Source organism: Sinohyriopsis cumingii, chromosome 17, assembly GCF_028554795.1.
Source record: "Sinohyriopsis cumingii isolate HCF-2022 chromosome 17, ASM2855479v2, whole genome shotgun sequence".
NCBI lineage: Eukaryota > Metazoa > Mollusca > Bivalvia > Unionida > Unionidae > Sinohyriopsis > Sinohyriopsis cumingii.
In genome coordinates this window covers 94522113-94538718 of record NC_142977.1, presented here as the reverse complement: position 1 = coordinate 94538718, position 16606 = coordinate 94522113, and the positions used below count along the sequence as shown (strand labels likewise).

Below are 16606 nucleotides of genomic sequence, written 5' to 3'. Positions count from 1 at the left end.
CAAGGCAATGACTTCTATTGTCCACTCGATTGTATTATTAACCAATTCTATCATTTAAGACAGATCGGCTATTTATATAAGCATATTTGTGTTTGAAATTATTTATTTCAAAAGAGACGTTTATCTTCCTGATGTAACGTATTATCACAGTTGTTTATGTAATTGGTTAAATTGTTGTATTTCACGTACGGGGTCTCGTGTCATTCTGTTCGATATATCTGCTCAGATCTCTATTTATTCCATCTATAATTTCACACTTCATATTAATATTTACTCAATCCGGGCAACAACTCCGAGGGCGATCACCGTCTAGATAACGATAATTAAAAAAACTGGACACCTTGTAAGAAGGTACAATCCGCCAATCAACCTCACCAACACAACCAGCCCCCACAATGGTCATATTGTAAAATGAATCACATTAAAGGTCATATCGTAATATGAATCGCATCTAGGGTCATATAGTAATGCAATTCACATCTAGAGTCATAATGCAAAATGAATGAAAGTTAGGGTCATACTGTAATATGAATCACATCTAGGGTCATAATTTAATATGAATCAGATCTAATGTCATATTATAATATGAATCATATCTAATGTCATATTGTAATATTAATCACATCTAAGGTCATACTGTAATGCAAATCACATCTAGGGTCATATAGTAATGCAAATCACATCTAGAGTCATAATGTAAAATGAATGAAAGTTAGGGTCATACTGTAATATTAATCACATCTAAGGTCATATTGTAATGCAACTCACATCTTGAGTCATAATGTAAAAACAATGGGGTCATATTGTAAAATGAATCACCTCTAGAGTCATAATATCAAATGAATGCAAACTTGGGTCATATTGTAATATGAATCACATCTAGGGTCATATTGTAAGATGAATCTAATCTCTAGGGTCATATTGTAATATGAATCACATCTAGGGTCATATTGTAAGATGAATCTAATCTCTAGGGTCATATTGTAATATGAATCACATCTAGTGTGATATTGTAATATGAATCACATCTAGTGTGATATTGTAATATGAATCACATCTAGGGTCATATTGTAATATGAATCACATCTAGTGTGATATTGTAATATGAATCACATCTAGTGTGATATTGTAATATGAATCACATCTAGGGTCATATTGTAATATGAATCACATCTAGTGTGATATTGTAATATGAATCACATCTAGAGCCATATTGTACAATGAATCATATCTAGGGTCAGCTTGTGTAACAAGTCATGTTAGTTGTATTTTAACATCTTCACTGTAAATAATCTTTCCGAAAACCACACACACACATATTTATGACGTTTTACTCTTGAATAAGATGGATTGGTTTATATGGTATTATCTATATGTAAAGAAGCTAAAAATGCCATCAGGCAAGTAAAAAATAACCAAGACACAAATACTATCATTACGTACAATGAATGACTGTTTTGTTTGGATTTCAAATACACAGTTATGTTTGACAGAACAATGTGTGATTAAAATACTGATGAACATGCAATATAACACATTTACATAATAATGTACACATTGTCTACACAGTAATTAGTAAAGGGGATCCACGTCTGGTTCTCAATGTGCAGTCTCTGTAAATAATAACTGAAATCAATCCTTAGCGATTCAGGCTGAACACACACACATACACGCACGTATGCACGCACGCACACACCACTCCAGTGGCCTAGTGGTTAGAGTGTCCGCCTCGGAAGCGGGAGGTCGTGGGTTAGATCCCCGAATGAGTCATACCAAAGATTTACAAAAATTGTGCTAACAGCTGCCTCGGTTGGCACTCAGCATTAAGAGGTTAGTGTTAGGACTGGTCGGACTGGTGTCAGGATAATGTGACTGGGTGGGACATCATGCTACATGTCTGCGGCATGATGCCGCAGTGCTAGGCATCACTTTAAACTGTCACACTGCAGACATCGTAGCGATATGACTGAAAAATTGTTAGAAGCTACGTTAAAAATCCAAACCACACACACACACACACACACACACACACACACACACACATATATATATATATATATATATATATATATATATATATATATATATATATATATATATATATATATATATATATATATATATATATATGCATGATTAACTTTTGGTACTATTGGAAAAAACATGGCGCCACTTTTTAATATTCGCGGCAGTCTTTCGGTATCTGACTGGATCATGGTATCCTCACACGTGACTTGATGTCTCAAAACTGACTTTGCCTGTGTATGAATAATCGTTCTAATTAGACAGTTCCTGACCGCTCTGGTGGCCTAGTGGTTAGAGCGTCAGCCTCGAACCCCGGCCGAGTCATACCAGAGACTATTAAAAATAGTACTAACAGCTGACTCACTAGGCGCTCAGCGTCTTGAGGTTAGTGTTTGGACTGGTCGACCTGGTGTCAGGATAAAGTGACTGGGTGGGACATGATGCTACATGTCTGCGGCACGATGCCCTAGCTCTAGACATCGTAGCGATATGACTGAAAAATTAAGCTATGCTAAAAAATCCAAATCACACACACACACGCAGAGCCAGTTCCTACTTTTAGCTAAGTAATAGCTGAGGTCACTACACTACATATATTTACTTCACTTTATATAAATGGGCATTTCTGGTTTTTTAAAAAGAACAGGCCATAAATCAACCAGCATTTACAGTTACAAATGTATATATGTAAATAAAAATATAGTTTGTCACTATTTTAGATCAGTCGGTACACCGCTTCACGTCTATATTTCTGCTGCTTGTTTCGAACACGTGATTCAGTCTTGTCTCAATGAAGTTCCTTATCTTCCCTTTGAATCCACCGATTCCATTTCCCTAAAAAATGAAATATTATTTATAAGTGTTTTTCTTTTTGTTTATAAATGTAATCACACATATACACAACAAACATATACACACTGAATCAAGTACAAAACAGCACTGTCTAGCAACGTATACGACCCGCTCTGCACGGCTAAGATCACGCTTGCATGACGACACATATTTTTACAACGTTTACGACGCGCTTTTCATACCTAAGACTTCGCCTTAAAAAGCGAACTCCACAGCTAAGATTTAGGCTTAGTGTAATACGTTGTTCATTACAGAACAGAGAATATCGAGTAAAAACTACCGGTCTTTGATGGGACATCACTGTGACGCAACTGGGACGGCAGGAGCACGAAGAGCGCACATTACAGCTTCGCTATCCAAGCAAGATATATAATTAAGGAACAACTCTTGAGAAAAATTTAGATGATTGTTAAAGTTAAGATTGCTTTTACATCAAAGTAAAAAAATAATTGCAGTTCTAACTGATTTAATACAGTAGAAAAGATCCATATGCAATATATAACAAATATAAAATTCCGATTTCTGAGAAAATAAAAATTTTGAATTATTTAGAATGATGTCAAATATGTTGAGACAAAATTAAAATGCAGATAGTTTTCGTTGTCCGATATGAAATCGTTTAACTCTAAGTTGTGATAATGCTTAACACGCTATACTTAAGCATTTATATTTTATTTGCAATTCAAACTTTAATCTAAATATTTTTAAATCCGCCTTTTTAATAAAGAAGGCATAAAATAAAAATTGATCTAATGTTGGCCTGCATAGCCTCAAATTATAGAAGGACCTTGTACCGGTTTTTGATCAATTAAATACGGTAATTCCTAGTCTTACTCAAGCGGTCAGTGCCAGATTACCCATAAAGCAAAGTAAGCACGTGCTTAGGGCACCTGACCAAGAGGTGCAACAGACAAAAATAAAATTAATTGTTGATGATAAAAGTGAATAAATTATATATGATTATTTCGATCTGTCTGTACGAGTATTTTGATTTGGAATGATGGCAAAACTAATATTTTCCCACCTTTTTAGCTTTTAAGTTTCACATTTTATAGCAGGGGGGAACCATAATATTTTCAGTGCTTAGCGCACTGGAAGGCGCTAATCCGGCACTGTAAGCGGTCAACGATTTACTACTTTGTTTCGCTATGCACTTTCGACCCTTCTCTTGTCAAGGTTGTAACCTCATATACTCAGATAAGGAGACCAAAGGCTTCAAATATATTTTCCAAAAATGCGTCTCATCTTGGTCTACCGTAATAAGTTCCTATTGCTTTACCATTTAGTAACTTCAAACACTCATTCTTACCATCCGTTCCTGCAGCTGACTATTGCCACCAATCCACAGAGTATTCCCAAGATCAAGCAAGCGCCTCTCACGTGCATCCTTGGCAACGATGACGTCATCAACCGCTAGTCCGGTCACAGGTACTGTAGTTTTCTTTCCATGCACGTCTTCCTCCATTTCGATATTCCGGAAAAATCTCACCTGCAAGGAATAAAGACATTCTCTTAAGAACAAATTACACTGTTCATATGTAAGTGCGATTTTCCTAAAACTCTGCATGGAAACGTTTCTATGGGAAAAGATCAGTGAAAAGCAGCCAAACAAAATTTGTTATATTTACAGACATGAAAAGCATATCCCCACCTCCTATTTTCTTCCCGCAGATTTTGGACTTTAGTAAAAATGCACGTAACAGGGATATTATAATATCTGTAATTTTGTTTTGAGATAACGACCAGAAGATTTAATTAAATTAAACTGAGAAAAGTGATATGTTAAGACCTTTTCGAAAAACTCCACAGCGAAATACGGTAATGGAACATAATTTACGAAATGCAAGTTATCTTCCCTTACATTTTACGCCATGGTGAAAATGTTGACATGGTAGCGTTGTTATTTAGCATCAAATCGAAACGGACAGATGAACTGGACTTGACATACGCCATCTAATTAAAATTATATTCAAAAGAAGAAACAGACTAATTATGTACAACACAAAAACATCCAGGACCAAAAACTGTGGGAGAAAGTAGTGATAATTTTCTTTTTTGGAAACAAACAATTCTTTCTTGTTAATGCATTTTATTCCTGCCTGTATCACATAATAAGATCTAGCTCTGCAAATCTACAACTTCGCATTCAGGATCTTTTTTTTTTTCATATTAAATGTTTCTCAAAAATTAAAATTAACAACGGACAGATATTAGCAAATTATGACCTTTATTGCCTTTTCTTCATTTGCCTTGTATCAACAGAGTTTTCTGATAAATATTTCCTTACTTAATTGTATTTTGACAAATGAAGACACAACCCCTCCCCACAAAATGTACAACCGGCTGAAATTCCCTCTTCTGCTCTGATGAAGGAGTGACTGAAACATTTCTTTTTTCATTCCGATCACACAATACCATGCCACTGAAAATGTATTTTACCTTGCAAAATAATTCATAAATATAATTTTCATTATTAAAGACAACACTGTCACTTTTTATATCATTTTACACAAGCATGTGAGCAGGCGAAAAATACGAATTTGTGTTGAACTAAAAGTTCTGTTAAATATTAAAGATATAATATGTTCCGAATGGATGTAAAACCAAGTGTGTGTGTGCGTGTGTGTGTGTGTGTGTGTGTGTGTGTGTCCGTTCGTCCGTACCCCAACCCCAATAATAGCTGGGAGAGAGTCTAAATATATATTTAATTCAATTAAGACGAAGTTGTGATCCATGAGCAGCCCGAATAACAATTAGAACAAGAGTCCCTCGAAGGGATCGACACTCTCTTGGGCGAACAAAATTTCCGGGAATTGAAGATTAGACCATTTCTTCCTTTTATCTGTAAAGTACTGAAATCACCTTTGATATTCTTCAGTAATAACAAGAATTTAAAAATTAGCTGCTGTGGTAAATATAATGGATGTCAGCTTGGCACCATTTTCATTTGCAGAAAGTGGATATCATTAGAAATATTTTTATGAAAACCATATGTCATCATGACTATCCATTCTGGGAGAGTGGTAACAACACGACTTTTAAGACAGTCGTCATAGCAACCATAGTTAATATTCGCCTAGCACCATTTTCAATTAGGGCCAACTACGTATCATAATAAGTCTATTGCTAAAATAAATCATTTGGAGAGGAGTCGAGATAAATTATTTTAAAGATATGACTTTCCTTTCAAGAGGAGAAGCAATAACAAAACTTTCAATATGACTGACATGGGGGCCTTACTGGAGGTCAGATCAGCACCATTTTCATTTAAAATCAACTTAACGGTATAAGAAGTCTTTTGATAAAACCCCCACGTCAAAATGACTTTCTCGAGAAGTTGAGTTGTGATGACAAGAAATTTAAGATGGCTTCCACATTGATGTCATAGCGGCTCTGTTTTCTAGAACGAGCTAGATATCATAAGAAGTCTTTTAGTGAAAACTCTATGATGTTAGCGGCCATAACAAGATTTGCAAGACGGCGGCCATATTGGACTTCAGATCAGTACCGTTTTCAGTTAGGATCATCCAGATATCATAGGAAGTCTTTTAGCGGGAACCCTATGCAGATACGACCATACGTGTAGGAGCAGTAATGATAAGAAGATTTTCAATATAGTTGCGGTGGCGACAATACTGGAAATCAAATTTCAGTATATTAGACTGTGTTTCCGCAATTTAGTACTTATTTAAACTTCCGCTGACCAGTCAAAGTTCGCCTGCAAAGACAACTTTAAAGACCGTATGATAAAGCCAACTATCACAGATGATGAAGAAATTCTGAATAAGTTGGCTATTTGTCTTTCTAAAGTTGCATTTGTTTAAATGCTAAAATGCAAGTTACGTTTGCAGTAAGTAAAAGTATATCAAAATTGCTTAGACTTGAGAATGATTCTTGTTTTAGTTGATATAACTTAATAAATAGGGTGGTTTATATCGTGCTTGTAAATCTAGTGATTAGTATCTTTCTATTCTTGTTGTTGATTAGGTTGCAAATCCAATCCATCGGGTAACTTTGAATTAGTCATCCAGCTACATGTGCTCAAGTTTCAACATATTCTCATTATCGTCCATCACGTACCTTGTGCCATTTTCCATCATTCAGCTTTTCGTGGCTTCTGCCATGAAATCCGAAAGTTGAACCCACTCCATATTCCGTGGGATTGAACAGGAAGTAGTGCAGTATTCCATCGCTTAAGAATACCCCCTCAAAGTCATATGCGATTTCCTTCTGGTACAATCCTTCCGCATAGTAAATTAGTCCTCCATCGTTCATAGTTTCAAACTCAAATTCAAATGAGGCCCTGGAATAAAGTTGCGAAAGAATGAGTGATGATCACCTGTATCTCTCAGATCTTTTAATTGCCTAAAGGCTTGCATTTTGCGTTAATCATATTGGCATAATTATTTGTTATTTTGCAAAAGTTTGAAACTATTTTCGTCACTTTCATCCTATTTAGCGAAGTATGCCTGCAACAAGTACATAATGTTTTGGAAAATGACGACGATTGTCCGAATATATTCCATGTAAATATTTCATAAATATCTGTCACGAGATGACATATCTGTCACGAGATTGTTAACAAAATTATTTTATGAAGACATTCCTCCCTAAATGCCTCTTCGCTAGCCAAATGTTGTAAATCCACTCCATTTCTTATCTCTCTTGGCACTAGCAGTTAGCGGAAACAGTTTTTTGAACAAGAGCCCTCTTGCGAATAAGAGCTACTGACTGTAGCAAGCGAAATCAACTGACCAATGAGAGAGCTCGTTACGTGATCTGTTAGGTATCCACTAAGATGTCCATGATGTACTAACTGAAATAAAAACCTTTGAGAAATATTTCAATTTGAGAAACTTTCATGTAAAATGTGTCGTTACCCGCTGAGACCACTGTAGTTATTCCTAGCTATGTCTCAAGGTAAATGTAACAATGGATCTGATTGGATTAGTTTTTTTTCAGCTGCATCCAATTATATGTTAGAGCTGTAGATACCGTTTCAGCTAGATACGTATGCCACGGGTCGATGTGGAACGGAATAGATGCAAAAAAAAAAACCTTTACAAGCGAATGTACGTTTAAAAAATGCAGAGACAGCGATGGAAAGTTTCAAAAAATGACGCAATATATGTGTGACACAGGCTTCACTCAAACGAGAACAAAACTATTCGTAGTATGTTCAATACACATGTGAGATAGCCTTCATTCAAACGAGAACATACCTACTCGCAATGTCAAGATTATCTTCAAACACTAGGGAACCATTGCCGTAGAATCTGAAGCAAGGGCCTCTGGCCAACACAGAGCCGATCTGAAACACAAAAATAATTCAGATATGTAAACATACTGACATTATGATACTCAAACGGAGAGACTGATAGAGGCATGTATTCATTTGCTCAGTCATTTTAATAAACAAAGATTGCACCTCGACCGCTCCGGTGGCTTAGTGGTTAGAGCATCCGCCTCGGAACCGGGAAGTCGCGGATTCGAACCCCGGCCGAGTCATATCAAAGAGTTATAAAAATGGTACTAACCGCTGCCTCGATTCGCGCTCAGTATTATGAGGTTAATGTTAGGACTGGTGTCAGGATAATGTGACTGGGTGGGACATGACGCTGCATGTCTGCTGTATGATGCCACAGTACTAGACATCACTATCAACTGCAACATTGCAGACATCGTAGCGATATGACTGAAAATTTATTACAACTACGTTAAAAATCCAAATCACACACACACACACACACACACACCTGCACAAGCTTACACCTCTGTGAAATGGTCAACATTTGCAAACTGTATCTAATCAGCGTCCTTGATATAACTTATATCAAGTTGGGGTCTGAATGACAAATTGGCGACAGTCGTCTTAAACAATCTCACTGAGTTTTGTTTTTGTCTGTAGAACATCTTAAAAAAACTATTGCCAGAAAATATTAGAAGAAATAGAAGGAGTGTCCAATATTATAGAGTGCAGTATGCACGAATGTACGGACGGACGTGCACATACATGCATGCGTACATACATACATACATACATACATACATACATACATACATACATACATACATACAATGGGGATTGGCTTATATAATAAGAATTGCCAAGCTAGAGTTCAATGGTCTGCAAACTCTGCGGACAACTTTCAGACGACCTTGCGAAAAGATTTTTTTTTTTAATGGTTAAAATCATTTTGTCGAACGTAGTACTTTTACGAGTATACTTGACAAGTTAGAGGTTAGGGATGCGGCGAAAAAAATCGATCAAATACACAAATTGGTGCGTAAGAGAAATGGAAAATATAATCGATCAAGACGACTACCGTATATCCTATTAGAATCGTTCCCAGTGGGAAGAATTGACTGTGAAGGGCCTTCTGTTATTAACGATAAGTGGAGTATGTTGACTTTAGCGGTGGTGGACGGCATTGTTACAGGGTACAATTCAAAACCTTCGCACCTCCTAGCACTTAAATCTCAACATTTGCCACAAATATCTACTTACGTGATCGCAATATTTTATAGTATATTTTTAATGAATTAAACATAAAATATGAAAATTGACTAAGATTAAAGAGGTAGAAATGTTGAAGATTATTGTGTATCTGTGTTACTAAATAATTAAACATCTTTTCATCAGATCTCTAGATGCATTATGTTACAGAAGACATATGCATGTCATTTTAACTGGGGTTTTCTTAATAGAAATTAATGTAAGGCTTACTTGTACATTAGTACGGTAGTTCAGTTGTTAATGCGTATAAAACTCACGACCGGAAGGGTACCGGTTCGAATCCTAGTATCGCTGGTCGACTATCTTAGTGTGTCCTTCGGCTAGTTACTGTATTCCAGTTGCCTCGGCATTAAATAACCTATTTTATTGCTCCAGTGTAAAACACCAAAACCATTCCAAAACCTATGCGTTGTTTACACCCAAATTTCATTATGCATTTTTAACAAGCTATTCGTATATATATTTTGAACAAATGAATATTTACGCGAGTACCTTATCTTTCAGACACTGATGAAAATACGCCCCATGTTATAGCGAATATTATGTCTTTCGTTTTCTTTTCTTTGCCAATCAGTTATTTAATTAATTCAGTTGTGGGGAGTTTACGTTACCTCCACGTTTTCATATGTTTTGTTAGCTATATTTTTGTTAAATGTAATCTCTTTTATAACCTTTCAAACTTGCCGTAAACACGAGCAGAGAGGAAATGTAAATACCTCTGCCAAGTGTGGGTATGATTACGTATGTATAATAAACTATATCCTTGTTTGAAATCCACCAAATTAACTCTGTCAAGCTATGGTTATTAATGGCCATCTTCATGACGGCAACGGCTTTTTTACTTTTTGTTGTTGCTGTTACTTCCTAATATTTGTATTGGTTTTGTTGTTTTCTTATTCACTGAATCGTTGCTCGGAATATAAATAGACAAGATTCAACAGTTAACAATTTTACTTCTAATCAAGAACCCTACTGGGGTTAGTGATTATCCACAAACATCATAAGGAACAATAAATGAATAAATAAATTGAAAACTGAAAATAATTAATAGTTATCACATAGTCGGTATACTTTGCATATACAGTCTGCAGATTCATATTTTTGATATCACTTTATGTGATTCTGATTGGTCCAAATAAGCCCATGACATTATTGTGCATTATTCTCTTTACTGATTGGCTGTGATCGTGGGGAAAAAATTAATTAGGGAGAAAATGATTGTACAGAATTCAGCAAGTTTAGGAAGTAAAAATTGTAAACATAAGAGTCTAAAAAAAATAAAAAAGGCTAAAAAAAACTTTACGGTCTAAGGAAAGTAACTCTTGTTCAGTTTAAGTTCTTGTTGTCGCTCTCTTATGGCTGCGGAGAACATAGAGTAATTCATTCGAAATCGACACTTTTAACACAAAGTAATGCATTCGAATTCGACACTTTTAACACATAAAGTAATGCATTCGAATTGACACTTTTAACAGATATTCCTGCAGAAATAAGTGAAAATCAGATGGCTTCCAAATACAAAACAAAGGGGAAGAAAAGAAAGTTTCATGGCTATACAAATACCTCTATATATGGTTTAGTTTAACATAAAAAATACAGCCGGTTTTTCAATAATGTCTACCGTTACAACCGATTTTAATTCGCTAAAGTGTGTATTACCTGCGTGAATGACCATCTGCATTACCTCCGTCTCTCTACTTTCTAGTTCACTATCTTCTATGCATTTTATAGTATGTTCTAAATGCATACATTTTGCCATTAATTATAACAGTATATTAGAGAAGACGTGTTAAGTTGAACGAACTTGCTTTCGATCATTTTGTAATCCACTGTATGACAAAATATATATTTAAAGGAGAAAAAAATCTGGCCTTCAATCTTGTAATCACAATACTAATTCTCATTAATTTCGAAGCACCTGTAGCAACTGCAACATTTTTATTAACCAGGTAATCAAGATATTGGTCGAAATATATTTACCACAAGGATATCACCAAGATGGCTCTCTCCATGTTCTCCCGAGACCAATCGGAGATTTCACAAACTGGCCATCTGATTAATCAAATACTTAGCGTGTCATTTAACACGGTTAAATCGTCCCGTCATACGTTCTACACAGCACTGCAGGTAGCATTTATGATTTGTTAACAAACTTCGTAAGCGCCGTTTTTTTTCAATCGATCACTTGTATTTTGGCATTTTAGGATTGCGAACTACAAGCAAGATTTACTTAACTCCAAAATTGAAAAATTTTACAAAAACATATTAACACACCTTTTAAAAGAATTGTGATTACTTTACAATTATTTCATAGAAATGTGTTAGACTGACTTCAGTAAGTCATGAAATAAATAAAAAAAAGTAATGGGACCACGTGTTTGGAACTAACTTGTTGCTCTTAACATAGATATGTGACCTCAGGGTTGGTCGGGGCAGGGATAAGATCCAACATTGCATAGTAAATCGCCAGACAGCAGTCACTTATTTAGAGACTATGGTGCAGAGTGGATTTGGTAAATATAGTCACTTGCCAAAAATGAATCTGAAAAAAAAGGGGCGGGGGGCAACGAAGTGGTCAGAGAGGCCTTCCGGTGAGGTTTAAAAAATTCAAAAGTTGCAAACAGAACAATAAGAAACAATTACAATAAGTGTATGAAATGCATATCATGTGTACTGTATATTAAAGAGTACCGTAACACGTAATACATATAAATTAATGTGTTATGGATGTTACAGAATAGCAGTAAAAACACATCATGTGTTCTCTATATTTCAGCATAACACGAAGTACATATCGTGTGTTCTGTATAACACGAAATACATATCGTGTATTCTGTATATTTCAGCATAACACGAAATACATGTTTATCAAGTCAGAATTAAATGAATATTGGGTTTTTTTTCTCCTCTTTTCTTGACGTTGGATACACGTTTAGTATTAATATCAGTACCCATACTTCGTTGACGGGACACTAATGGAGCAGTCGGGTATTATTCACACCCGAAGCTTTTTCAGCATATTGCCAAAAGTTTCAAGATGTTCTATATATATATATATATATATATATATATATATATATATATATATATATATATATATATATATATATATATATATATATATATATATATATTTTAGAAAACGAATCACCGTAGTTAGACAGATCCTCCGTTTCAGCTCCGCCATCTTTAAGCAAAATTATCATTACCATCGTCTGATATGTGATAAGCTTGAGAATTTTGTTTCTTCACTGTTATGCGCTGATTGACGCAAAAATTTACACTCTGCCAGCTATTAAAAAGTATTGCTCATAAAATAATGAAAATGTGTCTGAGTTTTATCTGGTTTTGTCCCGCCAAGCTAGTCTCGGTATCAAGCATGTGTTCTAGCCGGTTTTAAAAAAAATAAAAGTATCCAATCAGAATTGAATATATGACACACAGGAAGTACGTGACGTATTTCATACACTAGGACAACATATATGCTGAGTGACAACCCGAATTTTTACATTAAATTATTTTTATAAAAAGAAACTGTGCATACTTCACGATAGAAAATGCACACAATTCTTATTTTCTGCATGACTTTGCCCAAATTGAAAATTTTGCAGGAAATCTTAAGTTTGGGGATGGATTTTCTACCCTGTGTACATTTTTTGGGGTGGGTGGGTGGTAATGTTTACCAGCAATTTAAATGAGAGGAAATTCGTAGATGAAAGATACTCTGTCCTTACACTATGTCATTTTTTTAAAAAGACAAAACTAAGGCGTATCCGATAATTTACTACTGAAAATGTAACGGGGTTATTTACTTGCACTTGCATGCAAATATCACGACCAGTTATTGGAATGGGCTAAGTGTGTTTATAAATGCGTAATAGCCGAAGATAATCCAAATGGATAAAGTATGACCAGAAAAAAAAATGAGCTTGACGTATATTTAGCAGTGTTACAGTAACTGTAGGAGATAAATATCTCCAGTTTCGTGTTGTCCGAAATTGATAATGGTTATTTATCCGGTATCGGGTTGATCCTGCAAATTTTAATGAATCTGATAAGCGAGAACAGAATGATTTTAAATTTATATGGCTTTCCTTCAGTATAAATTCCTGAACAGATTTGTCCCGAAATCATGTGCAACCACGGGCGATATGAGCGATAATTATCAACGTACAATAAATATTTATGATAATCGATACGGGCTGATTGTGGCGTGCTATATCTAAAATGTCATTTGGATGAGTTCGATTGATATAAGGTTTGTGTACATATTTCTGTAAACTTCATCGTCAGAAATCTAGCCCAATCCAATATGACATATGCAAAGGAAGTCCCCATACACAGTAGCAAACAGTCCTGACACAAAATTTGGTCATTTTTTTTTTTTTGTAAGCTCAGTTTGGTAACCCAATACTATATATATATATATATATATATATATATATATATATATATATATATATATATATATATATATAGCTGTAAAATACAAATAAATTTCAACTTCTTACTCATAGAATTGAACACTTTCTGATCAGCTTGGTTGTGTACGTAAATTGTGCAAAATGTCAAACATGATTTCAAACCGTTTATAGAAAGAAGTTTTGCATTTTTTTTTTTTTTTGTCGTTACGGTAAAGAATGCGGATTTTTGTGTTTTTAGCTGTAACATGGTTTAATTACTATCTAGATGAATGAGAATTTTGATTAAGTTGAAGGCTTGGACTACTTTTTAAAAAGAACCACAAGAATCTGACTATCCATATCCTGTCAGTCCAGGTGCCTCCCTTTCCCTCCCCACCCCCTATAGATGGGTTAAAATAGTACTAACTTACGCCTAGCGGGCCCAGATCCCCCATATCAGCCCCTCTGGCCTCTGCATAACACTAACAAGCAAGCTCAGCCGCCATGATACCGATTGTGTACCTGAATCAAGTGAACATACATTAGTCATGAAATATCGTTCAGCTTGACATGTGTAATATATGTATTTCGCTTGATCCTGCAGTTCACATAGAAATGGAGAAATCTCCCTTTGAACTAAGGTTAAGTCTGAATGGCATGGCCCTCACGCTCTTTTTTTTTTTTTTTTCTTTCTCAAATGGCCGCTTGATTAAATGTACGTAACCATCTTTTGACCTCCATTCACATATACTTATTGGATTTGACGGTGAATACTTACTACGTGTATGCGATTTGTTGGACGCGTTTCGGATTAGGCTTCTACAACTTTGCATACCTCTAATCTTCGATCTTTTCGAAGTCCATTACGTTTCAAATACATAGCTTGAATTTAAATATATGCCAGTGCACAGAAGTTTTTAATAAAAGAAGACACGCCTCAGTTACCATGGATCGAGAAGAAAGAAACAGCAGATAAAATAAAATAAAAACACATCTTTAGTACCTTTTGATATAACTGAAGATTAACTGAGAGAAAACTTATAAATACTTTGTAATGAGTGGCGCACAGGATATTAGATTTTAAGAAGAAATTTACTCATGGGGATTCGACTTAAGAAAGGATGACTTAAATATAATAAGAAAGACCTAATAAGAAAGACCAGAGTATCAATATCAACAGATGAGAGAGAGAGAGAGTGAGAGAGAGAGAGGACTCTGACGTACTACGGCTACCAAAACGAAGCAGGCTTCCTGGACCATTATTCCCAAAACAAAGCCTCGTATGTTTCCGCTCTGTGGCTGCTGTTGTGCGAGAGGTTAAGAGCGATATTAACTTACAGCACGTCTTGAGAGTGTATATTATTTCCTTTCGATGTAAAATGGAGGGAAAGGGGGCAAACGGTGGGGTACTGCAACGCTTGTTTCATATTTCCAGATACAAAATAGATAATCCTGCTTTTCTTTCTTACTCTGTTGGTGTAATCACGTTTGACTCTTTCTCTTTTGGAGTAATCACGTTTGAAGTTTAGTCTTGTGGGACATTATAACGATGATGGAGTTGAACACCACTTGACCCCATTTGAAGGAAAATTCCCCATTTTAGCCCCCTTCAAAAAAATCGCTTCTGAAGCTGACGTCATTTTGAAGATGATAAAAATAGCTGAGCTAAAACCTCTTGGCTTAATTAGTTGACGCGAGGTCCGGTAGGAGCAAATGAAAGCCAAATAGTTTTGAGAGTTTCAGAGTTAAACCCATCCCAAAATAGTGTACATATTTTAAAAGAACCCAACTATACACATAGGTGCTCGACGCGAGCTTGATGTTGAGAAGAAAAAAAATACACAATAATCTGAAGGAATAAAATCATACAGAGTGACAAAAATACTTTAGATTACCCCCATGATCCGTTCTGACATAGGACCCTCTCTATCATAATATATAAGAGAGAAGGTACGGAACTTCCAAATGCTTCGTTCCACCCACGACCCCCAATTTCCTTCTGCTATTTCCGTTTTTAAAGGAACACGACCATACTATATGGCTTGTTTTACTCCAGAGATATTTTTATATTCATCAAGCCATTATTTACTGTTCTGCGTTGTACCAAACTGAAGTTACGGGCTCCGAAACGTGCGATTTTCGCGAAAAAAATTCTCAGCATCAAGCTCGCGTCGAGCATCTGTGACTATACAGGTAATACACGTTTGTACAATGTTTCGGCAAAATTTTGATTTGCTTTGAAGGAACTTTGGACGGACTGTGATTTATAATCTTTGTACATGTTACTCTCGAATATAGTGATACAATTCACCATGAAAATAAACGATCCAGAAAACCCAAAACCTGCAGAAGAAAGAAAGAAAGAAAAAAGAAACGATACCAGCAAAGATAATTAAGTGTACAGTCCAATGAAATTGGTTTCAAAACCTACGATTAGAATGTACGTTTAATATCACTGGTAACAGCACAGACATGATTTTTACTGGATGAAATTAAATCCAACACAAGAGCGTGCCGAATTACCAAATAGGCAGAGTAGGACTCAAGTACTAATTCAGTTCCCATAGTAAACCTATGCAAACACCATGATTGTGACCGCAGTGGTGAAAATAATTGTTAATTTCGCAGGACTGGATTAATGACATGGTCGTCCGAGAGTTATACGTTGGTCCATCACTGTCTTTTGAATGTATATGTGTAGTTTTTCAGTCTCCTTGCGATTCTGAAGCGATAAAAGACGCGTGATAAAAGTCAGATCGAGCGGAGGTTTGTGGTTACCGTTGCACTCCTTGTGTTCATTTATATTACT

General features: G+C 35.5%; 1 protein-coding gene across 1 annotated transcript; it reads right to left on the bottom strand.

Annotated features, from left to right (window-relative positions):
• Positions 1 to 1317: 1317 nt before the first annotated feature.
• Positions 1318 to 15185, bottom strand: LOC149779456 (uncharacterized). Its single transcript, XM_089940137.1, has 5 exons — positions 15022 to 15185; positions 8100 to 8188; positions 6958 to 7180; positions 4187 to 4366; positions 1318 to 2859 (listed from the first exon to the last, which is right to left on the bottom strand). Exons 1-5 carry the CDS (start codon positions 15055 to 15057, stop codon positions 2746 to 2748), a joined length of 642 nt encoding a protein of 213 aa, XP_089796263.1. The 5' UTR covers positions 15058 to 15185; the 3' UTR covers positions 1318 to 2745.
• Positions 15186 to 16606: the final 1421 nt, after the last annotated feature.

Coding starts and splice junctions, on each gene's coding strand:
- LOC149779456 (XM_089940137.1), bottom strand. CDS start 15,057: ATGGTCCAGGAAGCCTGCTTCGTTTTGGTAGCCGTA. Junction 4,367..6,957: donor ATGATGGAAAATGGCACAAG/GTACGTGATGGA, acceptor TATTCCTTGCAG/GTGAGATTTTTCCGGAATAT. Junction 2,860..4,186: donor GTCAGCTGCAGGAACGGATG/GTAAGAATGAGT, acceptor TTCATTTTTTAG/GGAAATGGAATCGGTGGATT.